At 43.7% G+C, this 13904-nt stretch overlaps 1 protein-coding gene across 7 annotated transcripts in view; it reads right to left on the bottom strand.

Annotated features, from left to right (window-relative positions):
- The window catches only part of CLIP2 (CAP-Gly domain containing linker protein 2), a 101706-nt gene that overhangs the window by 57657 nt on the left and 30145 nt on the right, over nucleotides 1-13904 (bottom strand). For all 7 annotated transcript variants that reach the window (XM_017742998.1, XM_017743003.1, XM_017742999.1 and 4 more), the window contains one exon: nucleotides 8283-8503. In XM_017742998.1, the coding sequence (XP_017598487.1) occupies nucleotides 8283-8394 (112 nt within the window). In that variant the 5' untranslated portion in view covers nucleotides 8395-8503. The remainder of the gene's footprint in view (nucleotides 1-8282; nucleotides 8504-13904) is intronic.

Here is a 13904-nt window from a genome sequence, read left to right as displayed (position 1 = left end):
CAGATTGAGAACACTCCTGTAGCAGAGTTAACTGCTGCATAATGCTGCCCAACAACTGCAGCACTGGCAGTGCACTACATCACACAAATTAACTCCTGAACCTTGGTGCAGGTTCAGCTTTTAAGATGTACTCATGGCTAAGTTCATGACTGCCTTCCTCTGAGACCATTTAAAAATCCCCAATCACAAACATTTCCTTTCTCACAAAGAATTCTGCAAACACAGCCATGGAGTGCTCTGCTGCATCCTCCGGTCCACAACCCAGATGTAGCACATAGGACACACATTCATTGTGCTGGAAAACAGCATTGCCAAACACATTTTGTAGCAGAAAGACCATCAACTGTATTTTGAATAGAGTTGCTCAAGTCACAGACAGCTCAATTTTGACAACTCTTTATTATTTTAGAGCAAATGTTGTGATAAACAGTGTTTTCTTACAGACCTTACTCCTGCATAAATACCAGTTTCTCTCTTTTACGGGAACAGGATATTTATTTACTTTCTAGCATCTTCATTAAAAAGTAAATATCCTACTGAACTTAAATAGAGAATAATATCTGTATTCTAAATGTTTTAAGGCTTTTGTGGAGACCAAGTCACCTACTTGACTGCTTGCAAGGAAGATGCTCACATGCAGGGTCAATGTGTGATGGTTCATTCCAACCTATAGCAAATATTACGTACCAACAGTCTGATGCCACTTTAATCCTGCAGACTCTCATCCCAAATCCATCTATGCCAAAGGGAATCTTTCTTTTAATTTCAATGAATATTGGCTCAGGCCTTTAATGATTAATCTGCTCTTGCTGGATTAGTGCAATTGTTGGAGGCAGAACATGCAGGAGCAGATCCCGCCCTGAAGCTGCAGCCCTCCTCTGATGGGCATAACCACAGCCACACTGATGATACTGCAGACTTACACCAGCCCAGCTGAATAGGATTTGGTTCATTATATTCCAACCTCCATAAGCTGAACATCTGTGGGAAGCTGATTTTCTTTCCCTGCTGTTCTGTGAAGAGATACAGACAGAGAGGACAGGACGGCGTCTGACCTCCACATGCCTTTGGTGTGTGCTCGCACCCCCTCCACAGTGAACGAGCTGAATATTACAGATTGACTCTATCAAATCCTTCTAAGAGTATCTAATCATTAAGACAATTAAAATCAGACTCACAGCTATCTCTATATGTTACCTGGAAGCAGATTAAATTAAGATTGATTCAATGCCCTTTTATATTACTTGGAATGAACTGAATTACTTCTCGGGAGAGGAATGCCACCAAAGGTACTTCCCCCCTTCAGGAGGGGAACCAGAAAGGGTGGAGGAACCACCACCTTCAAAAACCCCAGTACAAAAGGTATTTCAGAGTGCAGGATGACAGGCAGAGTGGCTCATGAATGGCACATGTGGGCTGAATACAGGCCCTATGCAAAAGTCAAGTGGTTGGTCCACAACCAAGCCAGCAAACCTTTGGCATAGGATACACCATGAGGATGAGAACAAATATGCAGGGTCTCATGACAGCATCTGTGTCCATGAGCAACTGGATTTGTACAGAGGGACATGACCTCCACACAGGGCACTTCAGTCAACCCACAGCAGCACTGAGGGGATACACTCAGGCTCTAATGATCGCTCAGCAGAGCTGCTCCCATGGTTGCTGCAGTTCCCACCCCTCAGCTGTACATCAGCCCTGCATCAGCAAAACAGTGACTCTCATTTGCAGTTTTTCCTGCTCAGCCCTTGAAAACAATCTTGTTTTCTTTCAGATACCTGATAACTCCGTGACCAGGTGACTGCCTGTGCATACCTGGATACTGCAGCTCTGGCTACTAATGAAGTGCTAATCTGCTGATACTGTAATAGAGGCATTTGATCCTCAAACATCTCACTGGCACCTCAACCTCCCAACTCCCCAAGGAACTGAAAACACTGTGTATACAGACCCATTAACATAAAGCAAGACCTAATCAAACTTCATCAACACCAATGACACATTTCCAGCAGGATCACTAATCCGACCCCAAGAATATCCACTCAGGGTTGCAGCATGGATTTAATTGAGGACAGCACTCAGATGGGAGCTGACAATACCAATCACTCCATGAGGCCTGATGCAAAACAGCAAAACCAAATGTTTGCTAGAAATAATAGCAGCCCCTGGCCCCGTGATGTTGGGTCTTCTCTTTCAATTCACCAGCACACAACACCCCAAGCTAATATTAATCAAGAGGCACAAAGCCTTTGAATAGACAAGAATTAGGTCCCTATGTCTGTGCCAGTCAATCAGCTGCTCCGGACACTAGAATCCTATTTCTTTTGTTTCAGGCAAAACAGTGGTTTACTGTCTTTCATATTTATTTGGAAATTAGAATTAATAGATTGATACAAAACCAGAGAGCCTCAGCAGTTTCTTGCAGCTTTATAAAAAAAGCCTGTGTTAAGACACCACCAAACCATCAATAATTACCTGAGAACAACCTCCCCAAGTTCTCTCATTACTGAAGCATAAATTCCTCATTAAGGACACCATCCTTCCCTCTGTTTTTTACTGCAAAAAATTCTAGAAGCAAAAGAAATTGCTTCTTACTGCTATGCATCCAGCCAATTTAACTTAAACAACATTCTGAGAAATGCGAGGGGTGAACAACTGATTTCCAAGTTAATTTACTGATATGTTGCTGTTAATACTGTGACAGATAAATAAAAAGGAATGAAGATTTCCCACTAGGAAGGGCAAGAGCAAGGCACTAAATGTACAAGAGAGCTAAGGTGGTGGTGAGATTTAGGGTCCTCCAGCAGAATTGAGGCAGGTACAGATCAAAAGAGACTCGGCCATAGAACTGCTGAGTCTCAAACTAAAAGCGGCCCTCAAAACATAATCACATTTCTAGAAAAGAAATTAAGAAAAAAAACTTAACCCCCTCATGCAAACTCAACCCCTGGGTAGAGCAGTAAGTGTCCCCCAGGAGGTACCAGCCTCAGCCCATCAGTACCCAAAACCCAAATACAACTAACTGGGACCCGATACCCAGCTCAGGCTTATCAAACCCTCATTACAGCATGTTGTAGTTTAATTACCCTATGGAGCCCAGTCATTCCATTATCTGTAACGGCCCTGGGAGTGTTCCAGTCTGCTTCACTCTTATTTTTAGTGAACCAAAGCAACAAACAGTGTTTGCAGAAGCAGACATTATGCCAGCATTATTAGCTCCGTGCGTTTATTCTTCATCTAAAATAATGCACATACACTTAGATGAAAACAGGAAGGCATTCCCAGGCTCCCAGCAATATGGTGTGTAGTTTAGCTATCACAGCATAGTTTTTGGCAATAAAACTAGGTAATGCTGAAAAACAGTTTTGCTATTGTTAGCCATGTCTAAATATGAAATTGATGTGACAGACACTTGCACTTGCCCATTCAGAAAGACAGGACCCATCTGTAAAATCCAAGGTCTGGATTCTGACTGCATGCACATAAGTCTCACAGAAAACTTAATAAGTTTGGGCTGTTTTGCCTCCAGCACTGAAGTCTCAATGTTGCCCAGCTCCATCCGCAAATCCAATATATTTCTTTTTTCCTCCACCTTTTGCTAGAATTTTTTAATTGAACATGAGATTTAAGAACCATAAACAAACACTAGAGCCAGCTGACAGCCAAATGAAGTATGAAAGGCAAATTTCTCCTCCAACCACATTACTCTAACACTGCTCTGAGCAGACAAAACCCACTCTGAAATGTGAATGCTTCTCTTCCCAGCAGCTTTCACCTGTTCCACCAGCTGGGAGGGCTCTGTGGGCCCATTCATCACAGCTTCCATTCTCTTTCCATCTTGAAAAAGCAGGCTTTTCCAGGAGGAGGGTGGGAAAGAAACTGAGACATATGAGCTTTGTAACAAGAAATCAAAATATTACATTGAGCCCTTTACCAGTGACCCACACCTTTAACACAGAAACCTCTCTTGCATGTGGGGTCAAGAGCAGTGACTTTCTTCACTTGAAACATGGGAAATAAGCCAACACATTTGTGGGAAATCCTCTCCTGAGGCAGCTGGAGATGAAATTTCAGTCTGGTTAAGGAAAGTAGTTACTGCAAAGCAGCCAAACTTATTTTTTCCATTGTTAGAGCTTTATGGGAGTGAAAGGAGAAGGATAGCCAGCATGGACATCACTCAAGGCTAATTTCTTCCAGGGGTCCATGTCAGCTGCCAGTTCCCCACTGACTTTTAGTGGAAATGGCAATTTCAGGGTTTTTTTTAAAAAAAGCCCCCAACCACAGCAAGCCAATGTACCTGACCCAGACCACCACCACAAAAGCTCTTACACCTAATGGCTCTGTGAAAGCACCAGCTCAGGTAAGGAGACACAACAACTCTCTACTCAAGCAAAGTTCAAAGAGGATGTAGGACATTCTATGAGCAGAATTGACTCTGAATGTGTTTTCAGGAAAAATAACTCTGATACAGCACGTAAGACAAGCTGGCTCAGTGTGACTACAGCACATTTGGTCTCTATAGAAACCTACAGCCCTGAATTGTGAAATTCTATAGACATGCACACAAAGCATCTCTCATCTGCATTGACCCTCCTTCTGGTACATAAGATGTGAGTTGTCAAGAGTACATGGAAATGTTGAAGAGGTATCTCCGTGCCTGGGAAAGGAAGAGAGAAATGAGAGATAGGTAAGAGACACTTGACTTTCTACAGAGGAATATGAGCAGAGCACTGGGGAAAAGAGAAAGGAGAAATCAAAGCAACTCTGTGTATTCCAGAGTAAGAATAAAGGGAAGTACCTCTACTTGCACTTGTGTAGACAAGATTGATAAACTTACGGGAGGGGAAGAAGATCAAAGTGTGAAGCTTTTAAAATTTCATTTGCATCTAATGGTTCTGACATATCTTCCATACAACTGGAGAATGGGCACCTTCTCTGAACACGCAATCTGAAAGATATAATCCCAATTTGGGGTCTTTCTGAGGCGGCCCCAAGCTCCCAGAGCCAAGGAACATCTCAGAGGCAACAGACTGGGCATTGCTGCAGTGTAATCCTGTGCTTTGTTGGATTTATGGTTCTCTTTTGCAGCTATGTTTCAAGCTTTTGAGATTTCTATCCTCCCCCAAGGTAGCAAATTCATATAGATCAGTGTTGCAGCTCTGTATTTTGTAACCCAAACCACTCTGGTTTTCTTCCATTGAGCTCCAGAAAACAGAGAAGTCTCCTTTGGCTTTTCTGGCAAGAGGCGCGTTAAGTGCAGAGGCAAGGAGTAAGGCAGGAGTTCAGGGGCATGTACTGAGTTTTTGTGGAGTCAGGAAAACCTTGTCAGCCTCCCAGGAAGCACTTTCAATGCACAGACACAGGTCATAGAGCTCATGGTTTCTGCAGGGTTCTCAAACACCTCACAGAGACTCCTTCATGCAACTTTAAGATCTCATATGAAGTCTAGAGGTCCAGATTTGATTAATCCCAGGAAACGTAATGAAATCCACCTTCTACAGCCATCTACCATGATTCTTTGGCTGCAGGCACCCCCAAAATTCATGTAAGTGCCTGCTGTGGTTAGGGTTTCAGTGATGTAGACACTTGGCTCTGGAACAGAATTAAACCACTTTGACAGAAAAAAAAGAGTATTTTCTTTTGTAGTTTTCCCGTACCAAAGGCTGAATCCTGTGACTGTGCTGCAGCTAGGCCACACAGCCAACACAGATGCTTCTGTTCTCAGAGAAGGGCACACAGGCAGGTCAGCAGGATTTTGGGATGCACACTTCGTTCACAGATTATCTTTGGAAAGGAGAGGAGCAAGAGGCAGCTGGCCAGACTTTTGGAGGGATTTGCAGGAAGAAGAGCAGGTACAGGCCATGCAGGGACACAGCAGCAGCTCTTGAGCAGGACACTGAGAGAGAAGGTGTCAGAGATAAAACTACAAGCCCAACCACTGTTATTCACCCAGCCCACGTTGTTTAAGTAGCCCCACAGGTGCTCTGTTCTCACCTTCTAGGTAGGAATGGCTCAGTGCTGTGATTGCTCCAGCAGCTCCACAATTTCCAAAAGCTTCCTGCACCATCCTGAGAGGCAGAGGAGCAGCAGCACAGCTGTCACACAGTACCAACCCACCATCACAAGACTTCTCCCCTTCTCCATGCCCACTTTTTTCCAGGAAAAAAACTTTAAACTTCTCAAGCAAAGTAGTCAGACTCTGTTTGGAGCCTGCACAGGGTACTTTGCTGCACATCCCTTGGTGACAGATGGCTGGAGCTGAACAAGGCACAAAGGAACTCCAGCGAACACGCGCTGCATTCAGCCCAGAGGTTGCCTTGACCCCACCATTGACCGACCCTTTCATACCACAACACATGCACCAACTGTGCCTGCTGAGATGCCACTACAAAGCCTCTGGGGAGAAGAGAGGCCTCAGATCTTTTCCCTCATTTTGGTGTTTTTCATGTGATTAAAATCAACTGAAAGCAACTCCATGACATACTGCAATTATAAATCCAGACCAAAGCACCTTGAGAGAGTCACAACTGGGAGCTAAATAGGCACATCACTGGAGTTCTGGTTCATTTCTCAATCCCAGTTGAGGGGATGGAAAAACAAGGGGGAAATTCAGAAATACAGGGCCAGAAGAATAACTTTAAAATACACAGCCAAACCCATCAAATTTTCCTTTGTCAATTTGTGTTTCCCTCTAGCAAACAAATAAAAGGATAATTCAGTACCTTAGATTTGGGTGCAAAATTAAGAAATCAGGCTAATATTAAAACCCACTCACACAAAATTGCAACCCAAACATTTGTTAATCTCCACACATAGGGTCGAGTCCTCAACAAGGGAAGAGCAGTACCTCTCCAATCCCTACAGTGCTGTATCACACAAAAGGATCTGGAACTCTGCCCATGACCTCAAGCAGCAACTGGCCCCTCAAACAAGACCTTGCAGATGTGCAAAAAGCCAAGTTAGAGCTGTGACTTTTACAATACTGTTTGTGGAAAGAATTTAGAATGGCAGAGGTTATACGTACACGACTGGTCACTGAAAGAAGAGAGAGCTCAGCTGAAAGAATCCATGAGCAAAGCATAGCCCCTGATGAATAATAAGGGAGCAGAGTCAGTGGCTCAGCAGCAAGTAGAGTCTGTGTGTGAACATCCTGCACAGAGGGTGGGCCTGAATCACCATCCCAAAGTGCCCAAGCTAAACAGAAACCTCAGAGATGGGGTTTTTTGTTTAGATTAAATAACTAACACTCCTGCATTACTCTGACAAGAGGCAGCATTGTCTGGTGACACTCATTTTGCAGCACCATTATCCCTGACTAATTTGTCCGAGCATGCTAAAGCAAATTTTGACCAATATTATCTCCTTGATTGAAAATGCTGTCTGAGAGGTAAAAGGCTTTCCTGATCCTGCTAAATGTTATATATTTTGGGGACTGAAACATATAGCAAAGTAATCAGACATGTAGGAAGTGGCCTGAATTATAAGGACAAGAGGTTGACAGATCTAAAGAAGCAACCAGTGACCTTCTCAAATGAAAATGTAATATAGTGAAAGTACAAGTTTTGATAGGATATACATTATCCTGATGTGTTTCCCCAGAAGCAAGAAGAAAGCCTTTGTTAAAAAGTGAAATGAAAAACATGACATATAAAACTCCCATCTTGAATATTTACTAAATTATATATAATAGAAAACAACCCACCAGCCAATAAGCCAGAAAAATGAAACCTAAGCAAAACACACCCTCAATTGCTTTTGAAGTGTTAATTATACTGATAATGGCAGTCTGCAGAGCTTATGTATACACTGGATATAGATCAACAGCAGCAAGGCATGTGTAGGTATATGAAGGTAAGTCATTATTCAAATCCTAGGGCTTCAAATGTTTCTGTTTAAACAAAGGCACTAATTTGAGGTAATCAGCACAGGCCAAATCACCTTAAGTGCTCAGTTCTTACTCCTACATCCTCACAGGCCAATAGCAATGGCTACAGGGCAGTGTTTAAGGTCATCTGCCTAATTACCAGCCCTTCCCATGCCAATGTCTGTATAGGTACCTCTGTCAGCCCTTAGCATCAGGGGATCCATCTGTCTCCCACGAACTCCACAACTTGCCTCTTTTGTGCATTACTTGGGAGAGGGAGCCCATTTATTCAGCCTGTTAGACTTGTTTTGATCAGTCAACCTACATACAGATGGGGAATTTCACATCCCACGGAACACTGGCTCCACTAGTCCACTGCCTCCAAGCCAGACAATCACCTGGGTCAGCGAGCTCTTACCTTCTTTTGAGCCAGTGGTGACAGCAGCTGCAGTGGTCCCTGATGCCCGTCCCACTGGGCTGGAGTGCTTCCCAGCTCTGCCTGGGATTTTAAGTCCACTTGGTTTCAGCATGATTCCTGTCTCCTGTATCTCAGGCTCCTATTGCCAGTGTCTCAAGAGCTGTCCTGGTGTTACCGTTCAGGCTTCTCGATGATGCCCCTCTTCTTCCATTGTCACACACCTGGGAGAGAAGAGCACAAAGAAATCAGAGAATGAGTGGGAGGGCATGGAAAGGTTCCCAGAAAGCAGTGCCCAGCTCCGTCCTCACAGCCCTAGAAGAGTCAGAACCTTTCATTTCTTCTCCTATAAAACAAAGGTGATAATTTCCCTCATCTCCCATCTTCATGTTAAATTTTTTTCATCAATCTCGAAGTCCTGGGCCAAAGATGAAACCTCCCAGAGCCATTAAACAAGAATTTAAATACAGTTTGGGATCTGAGTAAATGAAATGGTTTTGACTGGTTTTAAATTCTAAAGCCTCAGTTCAGCAACAGCCAAGCCCCAGCTGAGCTGTCAGAACCCTGACAAAAGGCATCACCTTTGATGCACAGCCCTGAGTCTGACCAGCCTTCAGGGCAGCCTCTCCAAACTGGCAGGGGAAGGAAGGATGAAGCCAGTGTCTGAGATGGGGCTTTCAGCTCCTTTCCTTAAAGACAAATCCAAAAACTTATCACAGAAAAAGGGCATTTAACCCTATGGATTTACAAGAAAATTTGAAAAAAAAAACAAACCCCAAGCTTCCTGAAACTTAAGCATAACTCTACCAACTATTCATTAGCAAAGTCACAACCCTTCCTTATATCATTCCCTTTCCAGCAGGCACATGGAATAAAACCTCCAAATTCCTTGCAAGGATGTTGCATCAACAAGTACAATTTTATGACAAGAAAGGAAAAATAAAGGAAATGACTAAGTTGCTTTAAAAAAAAAGCAATAACATTCCTAATGGATAAAGAAAAATAATCATAAAATGAGTCTATCAGCCAAAAGGAAGCTGAGGCTGGGAGCCAGCAGGCTAGGATGTGGAGGAAAAAAGGTGGCAGCAGAGTAAGCCAGGGACAATGCCAATCTAACAGCAGAGGGAATTGCAGGGAGAGCAATCCAAGGACCAGCCAGAAACTGGGGACACACAGACCTGCTTCCTGGGCAAAGGAAGGAGGCAGCACCCCTGAGAATCAGTGCAGCAAAGATTTACAGATGCTGCAAGGAGGGAATTGCAATAATAGGATGGCAAGTGATTAAGGCATGAGTAAGGACCTCAACACAGGCTGGGTCAGAGTGAGCAGAGGGCTGGCAGGGCTCCAGGAAAAGCTGCAAGCAGACACAGAGGAGGGAAAACCGCAAGGAGAATTCCAAAACTGTATTCCGGAGGGCCCACAAATATCTAAAACACCAAAGAGCAGTAAGAGTCAGTCATCCTACATCAGCTTAAAGAAACAAAGAAAGGATGGATCAGCAGAAACATCCTGGGGAGGGAGCCTGAGCAAAAAACTGAGGGATCAAGGCCTTTTCCCCATGTGCCCACAAAGGTGCTCAGTACCTGGGGTGGATTCAGACACCTGCAGACATTCACCTCACACAGAAGTCAGGCCTGGTTATGAGAGGCAGGATGCTCCAACCACATCACCCACAGCAGAAATAAGAGACAAGAGCAAGAATCTCTTCTCAAGGAAGAGAAAACCAGCCTTCCTGCAACAGAGCTGTCAAGGAACAGCTGTCAGAGCTGGACAGGAGGCGGCAGCTTCCAGCTCTGTTTAGCATAAAACAGGGAGACAAGGAACTGAATCTGGAGGTGAGAAACATTGATCAGCCAAGTTCCTTTTATCTGTCAAGCCATCAGATGTGGCATCTCCCACCCACTCCATCTCATACGACACATTTTGGCCAGGGCTGGCTTTGATTTTACAGACCAGTTTGATTTCTATCACTTCTGCTGGCAGGTGATGTGCTCTACCTAGATATCTCAATCCATCACCTTCAGCCTGAAAGTTTGCCCTCCTCACAACATGCCCTTACTCCTGACTACTGTGCTTTCAACACAGTAATGCTAAAAACAAATGAACTCCACAGGCTGCTAATCATGCTCCCCTTGGAACAGATTTTATCCTGAAATACAGCCACCATAAGCAGTTTGTGGCCACACTCACCGGGGTCACATACAACAGATTCAAAAACTTCTCAAGTGGGAATCATAGCAGATCCCCCACCTGGCTGTGCCCATTGCATGTCAGCTTATGGGGAGGGGCAAACTCATCCATCTAAAGTGTCAATGTCACAAGCTGCAGGCTGATCAGAGCCAGGGACGGCTGCCTCAGCACATCCCTGCACATTCATCATCACACAGGGAAATTAGGATGAACTGGAGTAAATTTTACTATAAATGCAGTTTGTCAGCAATACACACATAAAAATAAACGTCTGGGACACTTTTAAAGAAGTCTGTGCCTGCTGCTAGGGACAGATACTCCTTCTCTGTCACCAGTTTCTCCCCCACTTCAACACAAATATATGTGATCAGATTTTTAGGAAGCTCTGAACACTGAGCACGGAGCTCTTCCAAATGACTCCGTTAGGTCATCTTCACCACCCAGAGCAAGGCTGCCTGAGCCATCCAAGTTGCACATTAGCTCCTGACTGAGTGATGCAGCTTTTATGCTGCAGAAATACCCTTGGCCTGGGACACAGGCCAGTGTCTCCACAGGGCACTGCCCCGCTCCATTAGAGATAACAACATGCTCTGAGCTCCTGTACAGAACCCTCAGCTCACCAACGGGCTCTATTAGCAGAGCCTTCCCGAAAAACCCGTTTCCAGCTCTTCTGAAAAATCTGGTTCCAGCAGTAAAGGCTGAACACAGGCAAATTTGTGGTGTAAGAAACACATGAGCCATCTCTCTTCCCTGACACTGAAATCAGCCAGAATACTCTTTAAGCTCTACCCAGCAACTTCAGGGGAACTGAAAATTTCTATTCTCTATGTTATTTATCATTCACCTGCACAAGCTGTAAGCTTTGCCTTCCTGCAAAACTTCATGGAAATGTGACTTCCTCCAGACACACTCCATCTGCTCCTCTGGATACTCCAGTGCCACCAGCTCTGCTTATTTTGTTTTTATTTCTTTTGTGAGATATGACAGACAACAAACATTTTCTAGATCTCTGCTACATTCTTCCTGCAATCTTTCCATACTGGGATGAATGGTTCTGTCTGTTCCCACAACCAAGAAAAACATCCCAGGAATGCACAATATGAAAGCCTGCTTCAAATGACCAAAATATTCTCTTCCTCATCCTTCCATCCGAAAAGGGGACAGCTGAATGTGAGTCACATAGGCTCAGATTCAAAAAGGGGAACTGTTCTCAACTAAGTACAGATGTACAGCCAAAAAATGCCTTTCACCAGGAGCAATATATCTGATTATGCCTGGCCAGTATCATGGATAATTGCATCAAAGCAGCACACATTAAAAACAAACAATTGGAGGTGCTTAGAGTAAGTTATTTCATAAATATGGTAGAGAAATAACACAAACCAAGGACTGGAAGAAAAAGTCTTTGGCAATACATCTTATCCACAGCTTCTCTGCTTCATCCATCCCTCTTACCCTCAAGAAGGTACACAAGTACTTGCTTGCCACATGGAATAACATCCTCTTCAGGATGGGCATAAGCAACAAAGCAAACACCCGGACCCAGCACACTCCCCAGAGGAAAGCCCTCATGGGTGTACACAAAATAAAGATCTCTTCACCTCAACATACTGAGTGCAACAACTGCAAGACACAGGAACAGGTTTCCAGGCACCAGACTGAGTTGGCCTGAATCCCGTCCTCTGCCTGGTGCTTCCTTCTGGCTGGCTCTGGATGTTAGGAAGTGTTTACCTAACATGACACCCTGGGCAAGGCACAGGGATTTCATTATGAGAGCAGACCCATGTAGAATTCCAACCAGCTCTATCTGAATACTGCTGTAACAGTTGGGTCTAGATTTAGATTTCTAACTTTCTGAATTTGAAAATTCACATGTAAGAAATTAAATTTCAATTTTTCAGTCAGAGATGTGCACACCTTTCCAGGGCTGAGGCCCATAGGAAAAAAAGGTAAAGAACAGCATTTTATTATCAGATTGAGGGAAACCAACATTATCATGTTGTCCAAAAGGTTAATGATAACAACAGTGCAGAGAAGCAGGACAACACCTTTATTTAAAAATTATTTTGACTTATGCAAATAATTACTTCAGAGACAATTATTTGGATAGGAAAAGGTTAGCACAATAAAGTCTCTGTTTTTTTCCTATTCCCATCCAGGACAACTTTTTGAGAATCAATTGCTTGTGCCATTATTTAAACACTATCCCATCTTTTCTCATGTTCATACTACAGATGAGAAGCACCAGGGTTTGGGATGCAGCACATTGGCAAGCAAAATTTCAGCCCTTTTCAGGGCTATCATATGGCTCAATCTGCACAAAGACTCTTGCATTAGCCTCCAAGAGGTTTCTGGGTTTCATCCCCTGACTTCTGTCAGAGCCTCTGGGGCTCTAGAAAAGAGCAACCCTACCTTAGAACAGCCCCAAAGCCACCCCTGCTTCCCCTCTGAAAACACCACTACTGAGGGCAGAAACCTTCAGCATCAAGCACTGTAAATGTTCAAAACAGTATGTGAAGCTCAATATGTCCCCAAAAATAAAACAGTAGAGAAGAATTTGATCCCCTGATCACTGGAGGAGCTCTGCACTCACCTCAATAAGCACACAGAATAAAGGCAAAAAGCTTTCAGAGCCAAATCTGGTATTCCTTTATTAGGCCTTATATAAAATCTTTACTGAGTTAAAGATACTGATTTTTTTTTTTTTTTTTTTTTTAAAGTCAGGTGAAGTTACTTAATTTCTTGTTTCTGAGCATTTGGTTGCATCCACTCCATGTTTCTAAGCTTTTCAGCAACTTCTCCACTCCCAGGAAAATGAGATTTTCAGGCAGCAAAGCCCCATCTCCTGGAGTTCTTACTCCTGCATATATTAATGCCAAGTGTCCCATCCCAGGGACAAGGGCAAGTAAAGATTTGGTGCCCCAGGCTCACAACCTCACAGCACTGACCAAACTGCAAAGATGGGCTAGGGATTTCAAGAATAGAATTTTGCCTTGAAATCCAGATCCAAGGGCCAGACTTGAAGCACTTAGTCTTGTGTGAAAGGGACAGGAAATGAATCTGATCAGAGACAGGATCTGATAAGGCCAAACTGCAGCTTTGCTAATAGAGACAGATTATGCTGAGAAGAAAAGGCAATTTTATCTTTTAATTCCTTAAGATGCTCCATCCAATCCAAGGTAATTGTGCCATTGCCTTCTCACTTCTCTGATTAGTTACTCCTTCTGACAAGCCACCAGAAACCCGTTTCTGACGCATGTGGCAGATTAGGAGTAAATCTTTGCACTTAATTGAAGTATAGAGGAAATGAGAGACACTCATTTTTAATTAAGATCAGACTCCTCTTCCAAGAGAACCTTTCCTTCTCCCATAGAGGGAATGGAGACAGAGTACTGCAGGAATGAAAGGAGCATACTGCTTCCAGTTACATGTAGG

This window comes from Corvus brachyrhynchos, unplaced genomic scaffold (assembly GCF_000691975.1).
Source record: "Corvus brachyrhynchos isolate BGI_N302 unplaced genomic scaffold, ASM69197v1 scaffold99, whole genome shotgun sequence".
In the NCBI taxonomy this organism is placed as follows: Eukaryota; Metazoa; Chordata; class Aves; order Passeriformes; family Corvidae; genus Corvus; species Corvus brachyrhynchos.
This window is presented reverse-complemented; position numbering and strand designations above follow the sequence as displayed.